The sequence below is a fragment of the Pan troglodytes genome, chromosome 3 (assembly GCF_028858775.2).
Source record: "Pan troglodytes isolate AG18354 chromosome 3, NHGRI_mPanTro3-v2.0_pri, whole genome shotgun sequence".
NCBI lineage: Eukaryota > Metazoa > Chordata > Mammalia > Primates > Hominidae > Pan > Pan troglodytes.
Genome location: NC_072401.2, coordinates 92,199,166 through 92,217,772, shown reverse-complemented (window position 1 = coordinate 92,217,772; position 18,607 = coordinate 92,199,166). Strand labels below are relative to the sequence as shown.

At 35.0% G+C, this 18,607-nt stretch overlaps 2 protein-coding genes across 22 annotated transcripts in view; one reads left to right on the top strand and one right to left on the bottom strand.

Annotated features, from left to right (window-relative positions):
• Window positions 1-18,607, bottom strand: part of CCSER1 (coiled-coil serine rich protein 1) — a 1,481,066-nt gene that overhangs the window by 766,687 nt on the left and 695,772 nt on the right. The gene's annotated exons all lie outside the window — the stretch shown is intronic.
• On the top strand, window positions 10,597-11,024 carry LOC101059399 (thymosin beta-4). The gene has a single exon (XM_003950374.5). It carries the CDS (start codon window positions 10,670-10,672, stop codon window positions 10,802-10,804), a length of 135 nt encoding a protein of 44 aa, XP_003950423.3. The 5' UTR covers window positions 10,597-10,669; the 3' UTR covers window positions 10,805-11,024.

The window sequence follows — 18,607 nt, the reverse complement described above, 5'->3', positions numbered from 1 at the left end:
ACCATTCTCCTGCCTCAGCCTCCCAAGTAGCTGGGACTACAGGCGCCTGCCACCACGTCTGGCTAATTTTTTGTATTTTTAGTAGAGACGGAGTTTCACCGTGTTAGCCAGGATGGTCTGGATCTCCTGACCTCATGATCCACCCACCTCAGCCTCCCAAAGTGCTGGGATTGCAGGCATGAGTCACCACACCTGGCCGGGTTTTTCTTTTCTATTGCATCTTCAGCCTGCAAATTTTCCCAACATTTATGCTCTCCTTTCTCTTGAAAGCTTTACTGCTTAGAAATTTCTGCCACCAGATACCCTAAGTCATCTCTCTCAAGTTTAAAGTTCCACAGATCTCTAGGGCAGGGGCAAAATGCCACCAGTCCCTTTGTACAGCAAGAGTGACCGTTACTTCACTTCCCAACAAGTTCCTCATCTCCATCTGAGACCACCTCGGCCCAGACTTCGTTATCCATATCACTATCAGCATTTTGGTCACAGCCATTCAACAAGTCTCTAGGAAGTTCCAAACTTTCCCCCATTTCCTTGTCTTCTGAGCCCTCCAAACAGTTCCTACCTCTGCCTGTTACCCAGTTCCAAAGTTAATTCCACATTTTCAGGTATCTTTACAGCAGCACCCCACTTTCTGCAGTACCAATTTACTGTATTAGTCCGTTCTCACGCTGCTATAAAAAAATACCTGAGACTGGGTAATTTATAAAGAAATGAGGCTTAATTGACTCACAGTTCTGCATGGGAGGCGAAGCCCCAGAAAACTTACAAACATGGCAGAAGGCACCTCTCCACAGGGTGGCAGGAGAGAAAATGAGTGTTGAGCAAAGGTGATAAATGATATATGTAAGTATACATATCCTAACATATATATATAATAAATAAAACCATCAGATCTCGTGAGAACTCACTAACACGAGCACAGCATGGGGGAAACCACCTCCAAGATTCAATTATCTCCACCTGGTCCTGTCCTTGATACGTGGGGATTATTACACTTCAAAGTGAGATTTGGGTGTGGATACAAAGCCAAACCATATCATGGGGAAAGGTAATGCACATGACCATAAAACTGATTGTTATTAGGTCTTCCGCAGGGAGTTAATTCTGAGTAACTAAAATGAGTTATCCGTAAATCAAAATCACTTCAAATAAACTCACACTTAAGTGATGACTAATAGGGGAGAAAAGATTATTTTAGAATGTTTGAGGCACTGTCAGACTTGGAGAAAAAAAAGACTTCATTCACTATGTCCTTTTCCTAGGGAAAGAAAGAATTTACTTATAAGATATTTATACTACCCTTTTATATCTTTTAATACTATATTTCTGCTATTGCCACTTATATCTTAGAGCCATTTTCTGCCCTTAGCTTCCAGTTATAATTTCTATAAATATCACTTAACATTTGGGCACCAATTTTACATGGAATCGATGGTTTTTCCACTGTCTCATAGTTGTGATCCACAAAACCAGGGTACAAATCAAATATGATATATGTGCTTCATTGCTACTATGCACTCATCTTCTGAACAATAAATTCCTACCCCCTTACATAGTGTTTACATTTAGCAAATATACAACTATGCATTGTTAATTAAAAGTGATTGTGTAAGAAGTACAAATGCAGCAAACATAAAAAAATCCACAATAATTTGCTTCAAACAAACCTTCCTGATAATCAAAATGAGAAACATCAGTCTTATCTAATTATGATGACTACCACATACTAAGTTTGAAAAACAAATATATATATGTTAGGATATGTATGCTTACATATATCATTTATCACTGGAGGTCTTTGAGTAAAAAGAACAAGAGAAAAAGAAAAACATCACCAAAATAAAAACTGCATATCTATAGCAAAAAGTAAAACAGCAATCAAATCAAAACAAAAAATCTGAAAGCAACAAAAAAAAATTATTAGAAGATCCATGGAAACACTGAATGCTCACAGTACGTATTTGATTTGAATTACAACATTATTTTTATATTGTTTTCTGGATTACTTGCGACTTTTTCCTTTTTTTCTCTTATTTTTTAAAGTATACCTAAGTCGACGTTTAAAATCTGACAACCTAAGAAAGTTAAACGAAATATTGATAACAAAGATGAGTCTGGTGAAGTAAGTATCTGTTATTAGATAGCTGATGAACTAAAGAAAGATTTTAATGTAAAAGATGGAGAGAATTCAATAAAAAAACTGATACGTGAGAAATGGAAATGAAATCATAAAAGTTCTGGACTTCATAGAGGAAATCTTCAGAAAGAACATGTAGTAAGAAGCAAGGTCGAGATCCTGAGGGAGACTTCTGAGATGCTAAGTGGCAAAGCTCAAGGTCTCCTGATCAGAACCAAGGGGACACTGCCGCAGGCCCAATGGGGTGCTCCACTGACAGCATGCACACACAGCCCATGCATACATCTGTCCCAGTGTTCTTTAAATGGAATGGAAATCATTTTTTTACTAATATATATGTCCCAGAAAAGTATGATGGTTTAAGAATCTTCCTTTGATCACCAAGTTGTGACATAAGATAAACATTCAGTAAGTGTTGGTTAATACATTAATAATTAAACGAATGAATGAATAAAGCCTTTGTAATATCAGCTAAGAACATATTGGTAAATAATTTACTTGAATGTAAAAGTATGCTACAAATGGGGGAATAGTTTCAGAGGGAACGAAGACACCCCGTTGTAAAGAATTAAATCAAATTAAGACTAACACATAATAAACATAATATTTCACAAAATAGGCTGGGTGCAGTGGCTCACACCTGTAATCCCAGCACTTTGGGAGGCCAAGGCAGGTGTATCACCAGGTCAAGAGATCAAGACCATCCTGGCCAACATGGTGAAACCCCATCTCTACCAAAAATACAAAAATTAGCTGGGTGTGCTGGCGTGCCTGTAATCCCAGCTACTCGGGAGGCTGAGGCAGGAGAATGATGATTATCAGAGGCTGGGAAGAATGGCAGGAGAGATGAAGACGGGTTGGTTAATGGGTACAAAAATACAGTTAGTTAGAAGGAATAAATTCTGGTGTTCAATAGCACAGAAGAGTGACTACAGTTATCAGTAATTTATTGTATATTTCAAAATAAGTAGAAGAAAAGATTTAGAATATTCTCAACACAAAGTAATAATAAATGTTTGAGGCAATGAATATCCAAAATGCCTTGATTTGATCATTAAACATTATCTGCATGTATCAAAATATCACATGTACCTATACATATTTATAATTGTTTTTATCAATAAAAATTTAATTATTATGATGGGCAGATGTCTATAACAATATTAAATAGATCTCTATAAAGGAAATAATTTTATTCCAATAACTGCAAACAGATTCTGTGAGGATGGATGATATACCTAAACTTATCACACCTTCCATGGTTGTACATTAATGCATTTCTTTCTTTAAGATGGAGTAATTTAACTCTCACACTGAAGGATTTCTATACATAAACACACATATCTCTATTTATAGTGAGCAAACAATCACCTTAAAGTTACTGGGCAATGGAGAAATCTGCCATTTATCGGAAACATAAGAATGCAATGAATTTCAATTTATATATGAGATAAAGAACAAGTTTTAATTTGAGGTGATTAAGTCACCCTTCAGTTTGTTATAGAATAAATCCAGTGTTCTACTGTGATTAGACAAAGCTACTTTCCTTCATTTTTTTCATATTGAGCATTTATGGTTAATAACACTCATTAAAAAATCTATAAATAGACACAGCACTATGACACTAATGACTCAGCATTTGTATAGTGGCTTGGAAATGTACTGCAGAATGAGAAAATAAGTTACAAGTCCATTGCCATCACTTCAAGTTTACAATTAACTCAAGAAATAAGAAAATCTGGTTTTTTTTTTTCATAGTTGAAATAAGAAAAACATTATAGGCTGTATAAATCCTGATATGTTCACATACTGAAAATATACTTTTGTTGTTCAGGAATTAAATTTAAAAAAAAGCACTAACTAACAAATATATTTAATATGAATCCTGAATTCAAGGTTTTGTTGCCTTCTGGCCTAGGATAGCCTTTCACTCCTAGTTCTGATTCTGATAACTACTCTACCACAGTTCCTCTGTCATATGCAAGCAGGCACTATAGTTTTAACAGGACAGGGAACTCTTTTGATTATGATGGGCAGTAAGGCCAGTGTCAATATTTTAAATGAAAAAAATGATTGTCAATTTTGGATTGGGAGAAGGGGCAAATTTATTAGTAATTTATGCTCACATCCTAAATATGTCAGGTTTCAATAAATCTATTTCATTCACTCAACAAATATTCTTTTTTTTTTTTTTAGATGGCGTCTCACTCTGTCACCAGGCTGGAGTACAGTGGCACCATCTAGGTTCACTGCAACCTCTGCCTCCCAGGTTCTAGCGATTCTTCTGTCTTAGCCGCCCTAGTAGCTGGGATTACAGGCGCGTGTTACCACGCCAGGCTAATTTTTTGTATTTTTAGTAGAGATGGCGTTTCACCTTGTTGGCCAGGATGGTCTCGATCTCCTGACCTCATGATCTGCCTGCCTCGGCCCCCCAGAGTGTTGGGATTACAGGAGTGAGCCACCACACCCGGCCTAACAAATATTCTTTAAGAGCTTCTATGTGCCAGATATTGTCTCAAAAGTCCACAAGTCAAATCCAGCTTATAGTTAGTTTTCATAAATAATGTTTTATTGAAATAGCTCCACACCAATTCATTTACATATTGTCTATACCAGCTTTCAGGCTACAATGCCAAAGTTTAATTGAGACAGAGACTATATGGCTTATAAATCCTAAAATACTTACTGTCTGGCTCTTTGCTAACCCCTTGTCTAGCAACTACAAATATGTTGCTGAGCAATGCAAACCTCTGTCTTCTGTCACATACATATTGGCTGGGGTGGACAGATATTAACCATAGGCATATAAATAATTAGATAGTATCATGTATTAGAAGGTATGAAAATGCTATGCAGGGAAAAAAAAAAGCAGGATAATAGGAATGAAACAAGTGGTGTGGGGGACAGGTTGCAACTTTAAATAGTGTAGCGTAGTGAAGTTGAGGAAGGTAACATTTGAGCAAATTTTTGAAGGAAGGGGGTTAGTAACCATATGTAAAATTAATTGGGGGAAGAATGTTCTAGTCTAAGAAATGAGCTAAGGCAAAATACCCTAAGGAAGAAGCATGCTCTGTGTGTTCAAGGAACAATAAGAAGGCCAATGTGGCTGGAGTGGAATGAGGGAGGGGAAAGTAGTCCTTATGAGGAATGTCTTCATTCTTTAGTGGTAATAGAATTTGCTACTGCCAGTAATTGCTGTAAAAATGTGAATCAATGCCTTAGGCTTAGATATTATTTTTTAACATGCACAGTAAAGCAAGTATAATTTAAGAACTCTGAAGTTTAGTAATACCCAGTTACTACATATCTGTCTTCCTCTCTTTCTCTCTCTCTCTATACATATATATATATATATATTCTCAATCTATATCTATGTATATATTCTCTATCTATCTATCTATATATACACAACACACACACACACTGGAAGACATATATATATATACACACACACACACAGAGGAAGGAGATTTGAATGGTGATACAATTTATAATAATATATTGGAGAATGTATAGTGTGTAATAATATACGAGGTCATAGAGTGCTTGACAAATTCACAAAATCTTGAAAGATTTGGCTGAGTCTCAAGAGTACTGAAAATATAAAAAATATACATTTTATATTGTTACCTTTAAGCTTCTAGTGACTAAGTAATGTTATTAGACTCATCAGATAGTTAAATTTTCTTAAAGGAGGGCAGTAATAATTACAGAACAAAGAAACTGACAACAACACATAGATTTTACGCCCAAGGAGGGAATATAACTAGCACTCTCTTGGAATAGATTAACATGACCAAGAAATATAAAAGATTTGTTTTTAAAAAATGTTTTGTACCAAATGGCTTGACCAGATATACAATAACAAGGCATACGGAAAATCCAGCAAAAGTTGAAGGAAGGGACAAATAGGTATGAGAGAATGATTCTGTTTATGTTGTGTGTTGCAAAATCAGAAAAGTTCCACAATACACCAAAAATATAATCCTCTAGAAAATACTTGGATGTTGAGATAGGAAAAAAATTAATCTGAAGAATGAGTCAAATCTTAAAAATTTTAAATCATTTTCTAAAGCATTAAGAGCAAAATGATACCCAAACTCATAAATTAATGCAGGTTAAGAATATTTTGCATTTGAAAAGTGCTTTAAACTATTTGACGCCTAACTCTTAGTTTATTACCAGTTTCTCCTGTAACCACACTTCAATGCAGCAGATCAAAGAGCCACCTGAAAATCCGTAGGAATTACATTTACTGGATGCAGAATGGAACCAGTTTAGCAGTAAATAGCCACAATGTTACACACACTTTTTTTTTTTCACTGACTCATTTAAGCCTTACCACATTACATGAAGTAGATACTATTATTACCTTTGCACTGCAGATGAGAAAACTGAAGAAATGAGAGGTTATGTAACTTGTAACTTACCCAAGGTCATGCAAATAATCCGTGGTGAAAAGTTGGGCCTTAAAGCATCCAGTGCACCTCTTAAGGGCCTGCACTTATTTATTAACCTGTGCTGACTCTTTTCAAGAGATGTCATCCCCTTCAAACTAAGTCTAGAAATGGCTTTCATATGCTCTGCCAACCTAAAAGCAATTTCATAGTTCTAATAAGCAAAAGCCTCCTCACACATGTTTTTTGAGTATTGACTACAAGCATGATAAAAACTGTAAATTTTTGGGAGAAAGGGAACCATTAGTAATGCAAGAATGACCTTGTGAACTGGCATTGTCTTGGACAAACCAGAATACGGTTACTCTAACCATGAGGGTTCTTTGAATGACCCACTCCCTTTGCATTAGTTCCCTGAGAATCCCTGCCTATACCTTACCAGTGAACTGCATCCTTCTTACACATCTCTTTCCTGAGGGAGCTATTTTTCCTAACATTGAGCCCATTTCTTACTATTTCCTGCTTCATTTTCTGATGGTTCTCTTCAATGATCAGACACGTCAGGTCAATTACTACAGTCTCTTTTCTGCACATCCAAACCCATGCCCTATTGAACATTCCCAAATTTCCTCCTCCTTCCCTTTCTGACTCCAGTGCTGACTAAATTAGACCAGTTTCCTGTATAATCCAGATGTTGCTTCATCCCTGGACCAATCATTTCTGTACCCATTTTTGCATCTACATTCCCGCTACTTTCCTATTTACTCTCTCCCTGAGAAGTTCTATCAAATTTCAACAGCAAGAGATAGCCATAGAACTCAACCAATCAAGAAATTAAAATTTGAGCATACAAAAACCACTTTCTGTCTAACTTGTTCTTGACAAAGAAAAAATAACAAGAATTTTAATGAGATTATTAATGTAATAAACAATTGTCATTTTAAAAGACAGAAGAAAATATATGTTTTTGCTTTCAAAATAATTTTGCTTTGTTTAAAGATGTTTTGAATAAGAAACTAGTGAGAATAAGCTATGTTGACTAACAAATTAGTCCAGTCAAGGCTAATGAGGTGGAGTAATTAACATTTACTGAGCATAAACTAATGCCAAGCTTTGTTTTTTAATGGGGAAAAAAAACCAGAGAAATCAGTAAATACGTCAATATGCAGGAAAAGGGAAATATGAAAAGACAGACGGCAGAATGTAGATTAAACACAATAAGTTCCTATTTGTGAGTCATGCCCAAATTCTCATTCATTGGGCAACTTATAAGAATTAACTGAGAAGAGAAACCACAATTTTTTACTTTGGAGTTTGGCTTATTGTTAGAAATAATGAATGAGAGTCAGACACACTTCCAGAGTACCAGGACAACACTCAGAAGAGGAATAATACAGCTTCACCTTGATTTATAATGTGAAAAGATTCAACCTAGCTTTTGAAAGTCTACAGAATAGAGAGAAGCACAGGTAAAGAAGAAAACTGCCCTAATAAACAGTTCTAATAGAAAATGTTTCCTGACCCAGACTATGTCAGGGAAAACATGCAAAATATTTTCTTCTTCTTCTTCTTTTTTTTTTTTTTTTTTTTTTTTCTTTTGAGACAGAGTCTCGGTCTGTCGCCCAGGCTGGAGTACAGTGGAGCGATCTCGGCTCACTGCAAGCTCTGCCTCCAGGGTTCACGCCATTCTCCTGCCTCAGCCTCCCGAGTAGCTGGGACTACAGGCATCTGCCACCACGCCCGGCTAATTTTTTGTATTTTTAGTAGAGACGGGGTTTCATTGTGTTAGCCAGGAGGGTCTCGATCTCCTCACCTCGTGATCCACCCGCCTCGGCCTCCCAAAGTGCTGGGATGACAGGCGTGAGCCACTGTGCCTGGCCAAATATTTTCTTCTTTATTAAGCATTGTCTTCTATGTTTGTTTCTACTCTTGCTGCCACATTTCTGCTTTCTTAAGAATGAGTTATCTAAGTCACAAACTATTATTTTAATAAACTTTGTTTTTCAGGAGACATGCCATTCTCAAGCTTCTACATTGGCTACTGAGGTTTTCAGATACTGATCTTATCTGCCAAAGTGCAGGAAAAGCATCATTTAGTGACAACTTACTCTAGCTGCTGACTCAGTATCTCTAGAATACAGGTAAAAATCTCAATCAGGACATGTCAGGGCATGGTGTTTTAGAGCTGCAGGGAATCTTAGGTAATCTGCTTTATGTAACTATTATGCAATACATGATACTGTCTACTTGCAATTTTTAGAAGTTGTTTTAAGAGGTTGAAAATTTTTTTCTGCCTTCTTATTCAGATGTCATTTTACCAGCCTGAAGAAGAATTTACTCTCTGATGAGAAATGCCACAATTGCCAGCAAAATTCACAGTGACTTGCATACAAGGTTATAACTATTAAAAAAAAAAAAAGAGTAAGGAGCTTTACAGCTTTCATGGATGAGGGTGCTTCTTGCTGCAATATAGTGTTTTCCCTCTGTTGATATGCTTTAAGCTATATGCATAGGCACTGTAGTGAGGACATAAAATATATGAACTATGAAACATTTTGAATATTGACATTTTCAATTATTTTTTAATACTCATAAAACCTTACTCCTGAATTTGCTGAAATGCAGGGCGGTCTACTTCAGTTCATTAGATACCTAGTGGGAGGATGTAATCACAAAGCTAGAAAAATGTGAAACACTCCAGGCTAGACATCTTAGGCTAATCACAATGTAGGAAAGTTCTTCAAGGATTTGAGCACACAGCACTTCATAAATAGTACTGCTGCCAATTAATTTCTCTAAAATGAAGATTACAGATTTCCCATGGTGAAATTAATGTCATAGAGTTAACGTCTTTTGTAATAGAAAATGGTTATTTTGTCGCCTTTCTAATTCTGAATTAAGATACAACCTTTCTCCTCATTCTTCTCCACCCACACACATTTAATATTAGATATTGGTAGAACTATTTAAAATTTTTCTCTCTACTAAAATAAAGGATTCTCTTATTTACGAAAATAAATAGGTGATGTTCATTTGAATAGCAGATGTAATAAAACAATAAATTGCAAGTTACTAAAGCAGCAGATATCAAAAGAATGCTATAAAATAAATGCTACGTTATATGGATTATATAACATATATTGTATTATATTTACTTGATTATATTTATATAATTACACAGTCACATTATTATATTAATTTATTACAATAACTTCAATCCCATCTACTAACTTAGAGACCAGAATATTGACTAATGACTAAAAGATGAGAGAATAAAGATACAATTCATGTATCAATCCTTTATACTTCCCTTTGGGGGAACCATTTTCTTTCTCTTCTAGTGTCCCCATCTTAAATTTTAAAGTATGAACTTCTACCCTTTTAGAAGAATGGGAGAAGAATTTTTAGACTTTGTTCTATCTTCTGCACCTTTACTTCAACAACAGAAGTGCCTTAACTACTTGGTAAGATTGGGCAAAAGGATGACATATGAAAGCTCAGCCTTTCCAATAGTCTCTCTTTTAGGGTAATTTGATCTGTAGATGTGGGCTTTCTCTTCTTGCTCCTCCCTCCAGATAAACACACTTAAAGCAGGGCTTAGGACCTGCTTTCTAGAAACAAGTCACCTGTCTTTGTAGTTCCACTGTTGGGTCTTGATGGGTACGATGCAACAATGAAGCTGTAGCAAGTTCAGTTGGCATATGCTCTATAGATGTAACACATGGGGAAGGCACAGTTCCATGCCCTATCCCATATTTAGTTTTCACTTGTTTCATAACCTGTAGTTGAATCTGAAACTTTATAAAAAGCTCACTCACATTTGTTTACTGAAACATGCTCTGCTTAATTAAATTATGTTCTTACACGTTTGATAAACTTATCTAAGTGTGTGATAGAATTAACTGAGACATTTATTAGATGATACTAATTGCTTACCTTTGTATTTGTTTAGATTCTCAATCTAGATAATAGGCTTCTTAGACAAAGATCATAATAATATTTCTCAAAGAAGTTAGCAATATAGAAGAAATGCAAACATTATTAAAAATATTATGGCGACAACTCGGTGGTGGCCACTGCGCAGACCAGACTTCGCTCGTACTCGCGCGCCTGGCTCCGCTTTTCCTCCGCAACCATGTCTGACAAACCCGATATGGCTGAGATCGAGAAATTCGATAAGTCGAAACTGAAGAAGACAGAGACGCAAGAGAAAAATCCACTGCCTTCCAAAGAAACGATTGAACAGGAGAAGCAAGCAGGCGAATCGTAATGAGGCATGCGCCGCCAATATGCACTGTACATTCCACAAGCATTGCCTTCTTATTTTACTTCTTTTAGCTGCTTAACTTTGTAAGATGCAAAGAGGTTGAATCAAGTTTAAATGACTGTGCTGCCCCTTTCACATCAAAGAACTACTGACAACGAAGGCCGCGCCTGCCTTTCCCATCTGTCTATCTGGCTGGCAGGGAAGGAAAGAACTTGCATGTTGGTGAAGGAAGAAGTGGGGTGGGACGACAGTGAAATCTAGAGTAAAACCAAGCTGGCCCAAGGTGTCCTGCAGGCTGTAATGCAGTTTAATCAGAGTGCCATTTTTTTTTGTTCAAATGATTTTAATTATTGGAGTGCACAATTTTTTTAATATGCAAATAAAAAGTTTAAAAACTTAAAAAAATAAAAATATGAAATATTTATATTTAAATACATATTAAATTATTAAAAATGATCGAGCAGATCATATAAATTGAATTCAAATATGTACATAATAGTAGAAAACAGTTCATTCAATTTACATATTTACACAATTTATTTTAATTATTAGACAACTGAATTAAATTGTACAACTGAAATGTTTTAAATAAATACAATAAGAAAGCTTCCAGGGTCACTTCCATTCTAATAATAAAAAAATTCCATGAAGATCACATTCATTAAAAAAAAAAGTACTCATATTCTTATATTTTAAAAGTATCTTAGTTTATAGGATTTATTTTCTTATATAGATTTATGTGGGATATACAAAATTACTATGTTAATGTTTAGAAGTCTTCCTTTAAATTTTGATAGACTAAAAAGATTGGGTTTTTTTCTTTTTTATACTGAATTGCTTAAATTAATCAAAATAAACAATAAAGTGTACAGAATAGCTACTATGTGCTAGAAATTATGCAGGGCATTTTAATATGCAATTTCTATATTCCTTGATAATTCTAAAAAAACTAAGCACCAAATATCATTACTGGGATTTATCCTCAAATCTATCCTATCATTGCTTTAAACACTGTCCCATATAATATCATCCTTACTCATGGTTACAACTACTTCTGATACGTTAATAATTAAAAATTTATAACTGTAATTCTCTGCTAAGTTCCAGACCTGCAATCCAAATATCTAACAGCTATCTCAACTAAGATGTCCCATGGGCATCTCAATTTTAGTACATACAAGTATGAAATCAGTTTTCCAAAACTGTTCTTTTAAACTCTTCCAATGTCTTAGAATATTACACTGCTGTCTCATGACTTTTTTATACTTATTTTACATAGTATAATCAACATAGACTTTCCTACTATTTATTATTTGTTTGTATTCAGTCATCGTACTAAGTACTTCAAAAACATTTTGTTTAACATAGTAATATGATGAAATAGGTATTATAATCTCCATTTTACAGATAAAGAAATAGGTTAGGAAAAGAATTTGCAGAGGGCTGCACAGGAAATGACAGAAAGCCAAGATTTCCATCCTATCTAACTAAGCAAAACAACGGGACATAAAATGTATTGTGAATAGTGAGAAACTAAAATTTGTAATTATGGGTAATTCAAATACTCAAAAAAAATTTCAGTCTTTCTCTAGAGTGCCTCTTAGTGCCCATATATTTTGTTTTTTGTTAACTTTGTTAAAAAGATATATACTTAGAAGAAAAATAATCACAGATTATTTAAAAGTGACAAATTCCAGAAATAAAAATTATAATTAGAAAAACATATTATTTCATTTTTATGGTTAACTGAATGTGAGTCATCTATAATACTGTTTTTCCTTATTTTTGGCTTCATATGCTTTGATTGCTTCTTAATATGACAGCAATTTTTACAATATTTTTTATAAAGATAGTAGAAAGATGATTCAGTGTGGCCTCTGATTTGGTTGATTAAATTTTATTTTTATTATTAGTGGTAGATAAAGTTATTTTCAGCTTCAACTGATCATTGCAAATGCCACACTGGTACATTTTTGCTCAGTGAAGTTACTTGTTTCTTGAGAAAAACAGGGGCCAAGTGGCCAAGCAGTTTTGTTGCGATGGTCTAGACCAGGGAACAGAGCAACATGTGATTTAGATCATTCTCCTTGGGGTCAAAGTTAGGGGATGAACACTTGATGAAGTCCACCAGAGGAATGTTACCTCTGAGGGTTCTGAGGGACATGAAGGTAGTGTGGGCTTCCAAGACTCCACCCAGTCCAGGGTTCAAATCAGGACTTCTGTGGCCCACACACTCTAGTGTGTGGCTGTGGCTGCTGCTTCATACCACAACTTCCTAGAAGAAAATCAAGTCTTGGAAGGGATGGGTATAGGTGAAGCTTCATGAACTTAAACTTCATTTATTTTCATAGTAAATTCACCTTTGCTGGTATTCTTAGCCCTAGAATTTGGGAATTTGTCCATATGTCTTAATTATGTACCAGAAACTCCAAGAGTGAGTCAGAGAGGGCAGTGGGGGGAAAGGTGACTCTCAAAGCAAAGCTTGTGAGTCAAGGAAGCTCAGAAGAATATGCATCTGCTCATCCATTCTAAGCTTGTTTTTTTTGTTTTTCTAATACAAAAGCTTTTGTGCAGTTTGTGACATTTGACTAATACATTCATTAGGATGCCAGACCCAAAGGTTAGTTTGATCTAAATTTCTGTTCTGTGTGCACACTGATCATGTTTTTGTCGTTATTATTAAAAAGATCAGGGAATGTGGGGCATGGATGTGGATGGACAGAAGTCCTACCTGTCAACTTTATTTGTACCTAAGAATTTTTTACCCAACAGTGTCACACAATTTGCACATATATCAAAAATCTCATGCCAGGTCTGAACAGAAGTCAAACTATCTCAAAATGTTGGGAATGCTACCAAAATGAGAATGTTTTCCCTAAATCCTGACATAAACTTAAGTCATATACAAGAGCATCAGATTCACAAAGCAGAGTCTCTATGCTTGTATTCTAGACTTAATTAAATAGAGTCACTGGAAATGAGCAAACACGCAGTATTATGCCCCAGACCTTGTGTTGTCCATAAGGCAAACATTTCACAATGGCATGAGATTCTGTAGACTGCAGCAAAAGTCTCCCAGATGTCTTGCATAGAATAAAACAATCTGGTACGATTTATTTCAGCTTGCCAAAATTAAAACTATATTCTAGTTGGAGATACCTCTCTGGGAAAATTCAATTTCCCTAAGCTGTCATCTTGGATGAAAATTCCAGGTGCTATTGAACAAAGCATTAGATGTTATCAATGATGTATGAAGAAAGAAAAAAAAAATGTCTTGCAACCAGATTTAAATAAAATATGCTCAGGGGGCAAATCCCATGTATGAACAGCACACAGTGATTCTAAACATATAGCTGAACTGAGATTAGAGCCTTGCAGTTAGGTCTCATGGCTCCATGGTAATAAATACTGTACACAGTAGAAGAGGCCTTAAATATGAAGTGGCAAATACGTCTAATAGCATTGCATTTAGAAGCTCAAATATGAGCTGTAAGCAATTACATTAGTTTGGAAAAAGGTAAAATTATTTTATTTTATTTCATTTTATTTTAATTTTAAGACGGAGTTTGGCTCTGTCGCCCAGGCTAGAGTGCAGTGGCGTCATCTCGGCTCACTGCAAGCTCCCCCGTCCCGGGTTCACGCCATTCTCTTGCCTCAGCCTCCTGAGTAGCTGGGACTACAGGCGTCCACCACCACGCCCGGCTAATTTTTTGTATTTTTAGTAGAGACGGCTTTTCACCGTGTTAGCCAGGGTGGTCTTAATCTCCTGACCTCGTGATCCATCCGCCTCAGCCTCCCAAAGTGCTGGGATTAAGGCGTGAGCCACCAGGCCAGCGAGAAAAAGGTAAAATTAAAAGCCCAAGAATAAATGTTGGTAGATGCAGATGAAAAACATACTTTAAAATAAAATAAAATAAATATTAGAAACATTTGAAAAGTGGCATATCAAGTTAACTATAGACAGTTTTGTTTTGTTTTTTAAGGAAACTTGAGTGGCTTCAGGTAACTTCCAATTTCTGGAAGGCTCAATAACTGTAAGTATTCTGTACGAAAAAAGAAAATAAGATCGTGCTTACACATCTTATTCTGCCATATTATTTCCTTTGAATCCCCATTTTATTGTCGCCCTTTCCGTTACATGGGATGTACACATCAGGTGTTAAAAGGTACGATACAGTCTGCAACTAAGCACCATTTTCTGTAACTGAACATGGTATTTTTTTGAAAATTGATTAAAATGGGTTTAAATTTATTAATACTATTAAATCAGATCTAATATTTGATACTATAAGATTTAATACAGCTGTATGATGCAATTATACAAAATATAGACACAGTTCTTAATTTGTATCAGTGATAAACACCTGAAAACTGTTCACTACTACTCTTAGAATAGAATTATTATTTTTTTCTCTCTGCACTGTAAATAGCTAAGGAATTTCAACAGGAAGAGGGAGATTGTATTGAAACTATTAAATCAAGTAGCATCTAGCATCAATGTGGTGTTCATTATCAATTCTTTATTCAACTTACTGAGGTGCTAGTATTTGATTTACCCTTTGAGAATGATGTGTGGAATCCTAATAACTTTTAAAAAGTTTTTTTAGCAAGAAATAAATTATTCACTTTGGATTTTATCCTGATTATTAAAAATCACCTTGTGAGTACTAGGAAGGAAAATAGGCTTGAGGCTTCCATGAGGGCTGATTGCTGGAATCTTACAGAGGACTGCCTTTAAACTGTAAAAATACACAAAAATTCATTTAAAGTTGCACACATCAAACTTCTCTTAGTCCATTTTCTGTTGCTATAAGAGAATACTGCAGACTGGGTAATTCATAAGGAAGTTTATGTAGCTCACGGTCTTGGAGACTGAAAAGTCCCAGAGTATGGCACTGGCATCTGGTATGCATCACCCCATGGTGGAAGGCCAGAAAGCAGAAGCAAACAGAGTAGACAAAGAGAGGCACCAGGGGCTGAATTAGCTTTATAATAACCCACTCTCCAATTGAATAACCCATTCCCAGTAATGACATTAATCCATTCTTGAGGGTGAAGACCAACTGTTGGGAGGAGGGTAGGCCTCAGCTCCCAACAAAGTTGCATTGGGGATTAAGTTTTCAACACAACCAACTTTTGAGGGACACATTCAAGCCACAGGAAAAGGGTTTGTTTGTTTAATTGAGAGATTACAAATGTATTTTGTCTACTAAGAATAATGCATTAATTTATTCATTAAATATTTGAGTGCTAGTGGGTCATGAACCATTTTATACTCTGGTTCTTAGGAGACTGGCTGGTAGTGAACAAACGAAATGTATTTATAGGTATGCACAAATAGCTCATCATAAGTCTTTTATTATTGCCAAAAAAAGAAACACACAAGGAATAGGCATAATAAGATGGCCATCTGTAGGCTCCATAACTTCAGAGGCTATTTGGCACTGTCCTATTAGAGAAAGGGAAGTAGCCCTGCTATGGTTTGAATGTCTGTGTCTCCTCCAAAATTTATGTTGAAACTTAATCTTCAATGCAACTCTATTAAGAGGTGAGGCATTTAGGATGTGATCAGGCCATGAAGGATCTGCCATCATGGACAAGACTAGTCACTTATAAAAGGGCTGGAGAAAATGAGTTAGGCCCCTCTTCGTCCTTTCTTCCATTTGAGGACACAGCGCAGCAACAAGGTGTCATCTTGGAAGCAGGGTAAAAGCCCTCACCAAACACTGAACCTGCCAGTTCCTTGATCTTGGACTTCCCAGCTTCCAAAACTGTGAGAATTAAATTTCTATTATTTATAAATTACCCAGTCTCAAGTCTTTTGTTATGGCCGCACAGAAAATTAGGATAAGCCCATTAGGTTATTTGAAAAGCTGTGAATAATGAAAGACCATTGCCTTTAAAGTAACACCAATTGCTTAATATCTTCCTGCTCTCTCACAGATGATTATAAATAGGATAACATATATTGATTATCAGTAGATTTGGTTCTTCCCATTTATACATAGAAAATATATTCTTTACAAAAGTAAGCTTAATAATTTTTCTATGGAAGAACACTATAAATAATGTTGCAATTTTATTGTTCCATAATATTCTCTTTAAGAAGTACACACCATTTGGTTCTAGAAGGACAAATCTATAAAGTGTTGACAAAGACTGGCCTTGTCAGCATCCTTTGGTGTGGATTTTTAATTGTCAAACATTTCTAATTAAAATAAGAATATGGAAAATTTCTGCAGATTTTAAACTGACAAAAGAAATAATGATCATTTGCTTAATGACTGATAAAAAATGTTTCCAAAAAACACTATTTTATTTTTTTATGGATCTCAAAGATGGTGCACATTGGTAACCTTAGTTCAGTATACATCACAAAAGAGGAATCATCAAACATTAAAAAAAGTCAACTCAAAGCAATGAAGATGCTTAAGTTCTTTAGTTTTTTAAGAAGTAGACACTTTTTCACATACTAGAAAACAAAAGCTTCATTATTTATGTAGCTTGCTCATTCACTGCAGCTCAGAAAAATATTTTCAGATATTTGCTTCTATCATCACATGTTCTATCTGTATCTACACCTATAGCTGTAGTTGAATATATACAACTGAAATGAAGAATTTTCTCTTCATTTGCAGACATTTCTACTATGGAAAGAAAACTTGAAAAATAAATCTATTAAACTTTTATTTTATTTCAAGAAGGCAATCCATTTAATATATGCTTGTTTTAATAGACAAATGACAAAAGATAACATTACTAGTAAATTGTTACTTATAACACTGAACTAGGGAAAAAAAAGAGTCACATAGTAATACCTGATGCTTGTAAAAAGACTGTCTTGCCCTTTACTCCACTAATCAGAGTTTTGAACATTTATTTTAAGAAATTACTTACACATATAAGATATATGTGATATACAATTATTAGAAAGCAAGATACAAAACATATAGCCATTATCATTTCTGCTATATAAAAATTGGAGGAGGGAGAGACATATGAATATATCAAAAAGGCTATATTGGGGTAGTGGAATATTAGGTAACATAATTCTTTCCTCTTCTCTTATTAGATAACTTTCATTTAAAAAGTTTTCAAAAATATAGTCTAAACTAAATTTTACCTAATATTTAGTCAAGGTTATTCTTTTGTGGAAAAAAAATGATATGCAAGTAATGAACATTCTTTAAGCAGCATTAGTTGTTGAGATAATAACAGTCATGTTCGTAAAGTTTCAAGGATGAAATAAAGTGCTATTCATCCAACCTTAAGTTAAATTACATCAGATGGATGGCATTAAACTTGCCAAGTATCTGCCTTTTGCAACATATTGTAGATAACTCAAATTATGTAGCCAATCTTCAACAGTGTAATAGGCATATTCTCATCTTCCTAGCAGGTTATCAATGTTTGCTAAAACAAATATGCCTTTTGTGGCAAAGTTCAGAGGAGGAAAAAATATATAAATGCTCATCAATAGAAATTATATAATGATACAGTTTTCTTAAATGACAGATTATAACAAGATAGGCTATGCAATCCAATATCTCAGTGTGCAAAATGATAGAAAACAATGAATACAGTACCTATTATTCTTCACTGAAAAAGTCAAATCCACTAAGAAATAAAAATCAATAATCAAATACCTTTTTCAGTATTCAACCCTACCTTCCTTTCTCCATAATGGCATCTCTTCGCATATCACACATAAAGAAGTCAGTCTTCAGCAAAGGTAGTGTAGAACCACACTGACGCATATCTTAGTATGTGCATACCTTCCTACTGCTTGTTAGCTAATGAGATAGT

What these genes read in the sequence shown, in the direction of transcription:
- LOC101059399 (XM_003950374.5), top strand. Translation starts at nt 10,670, where the DNA reads ATGTCTGACAAACCCGATATGGCTGAGATCGAGAAATTCGATAAGTCG.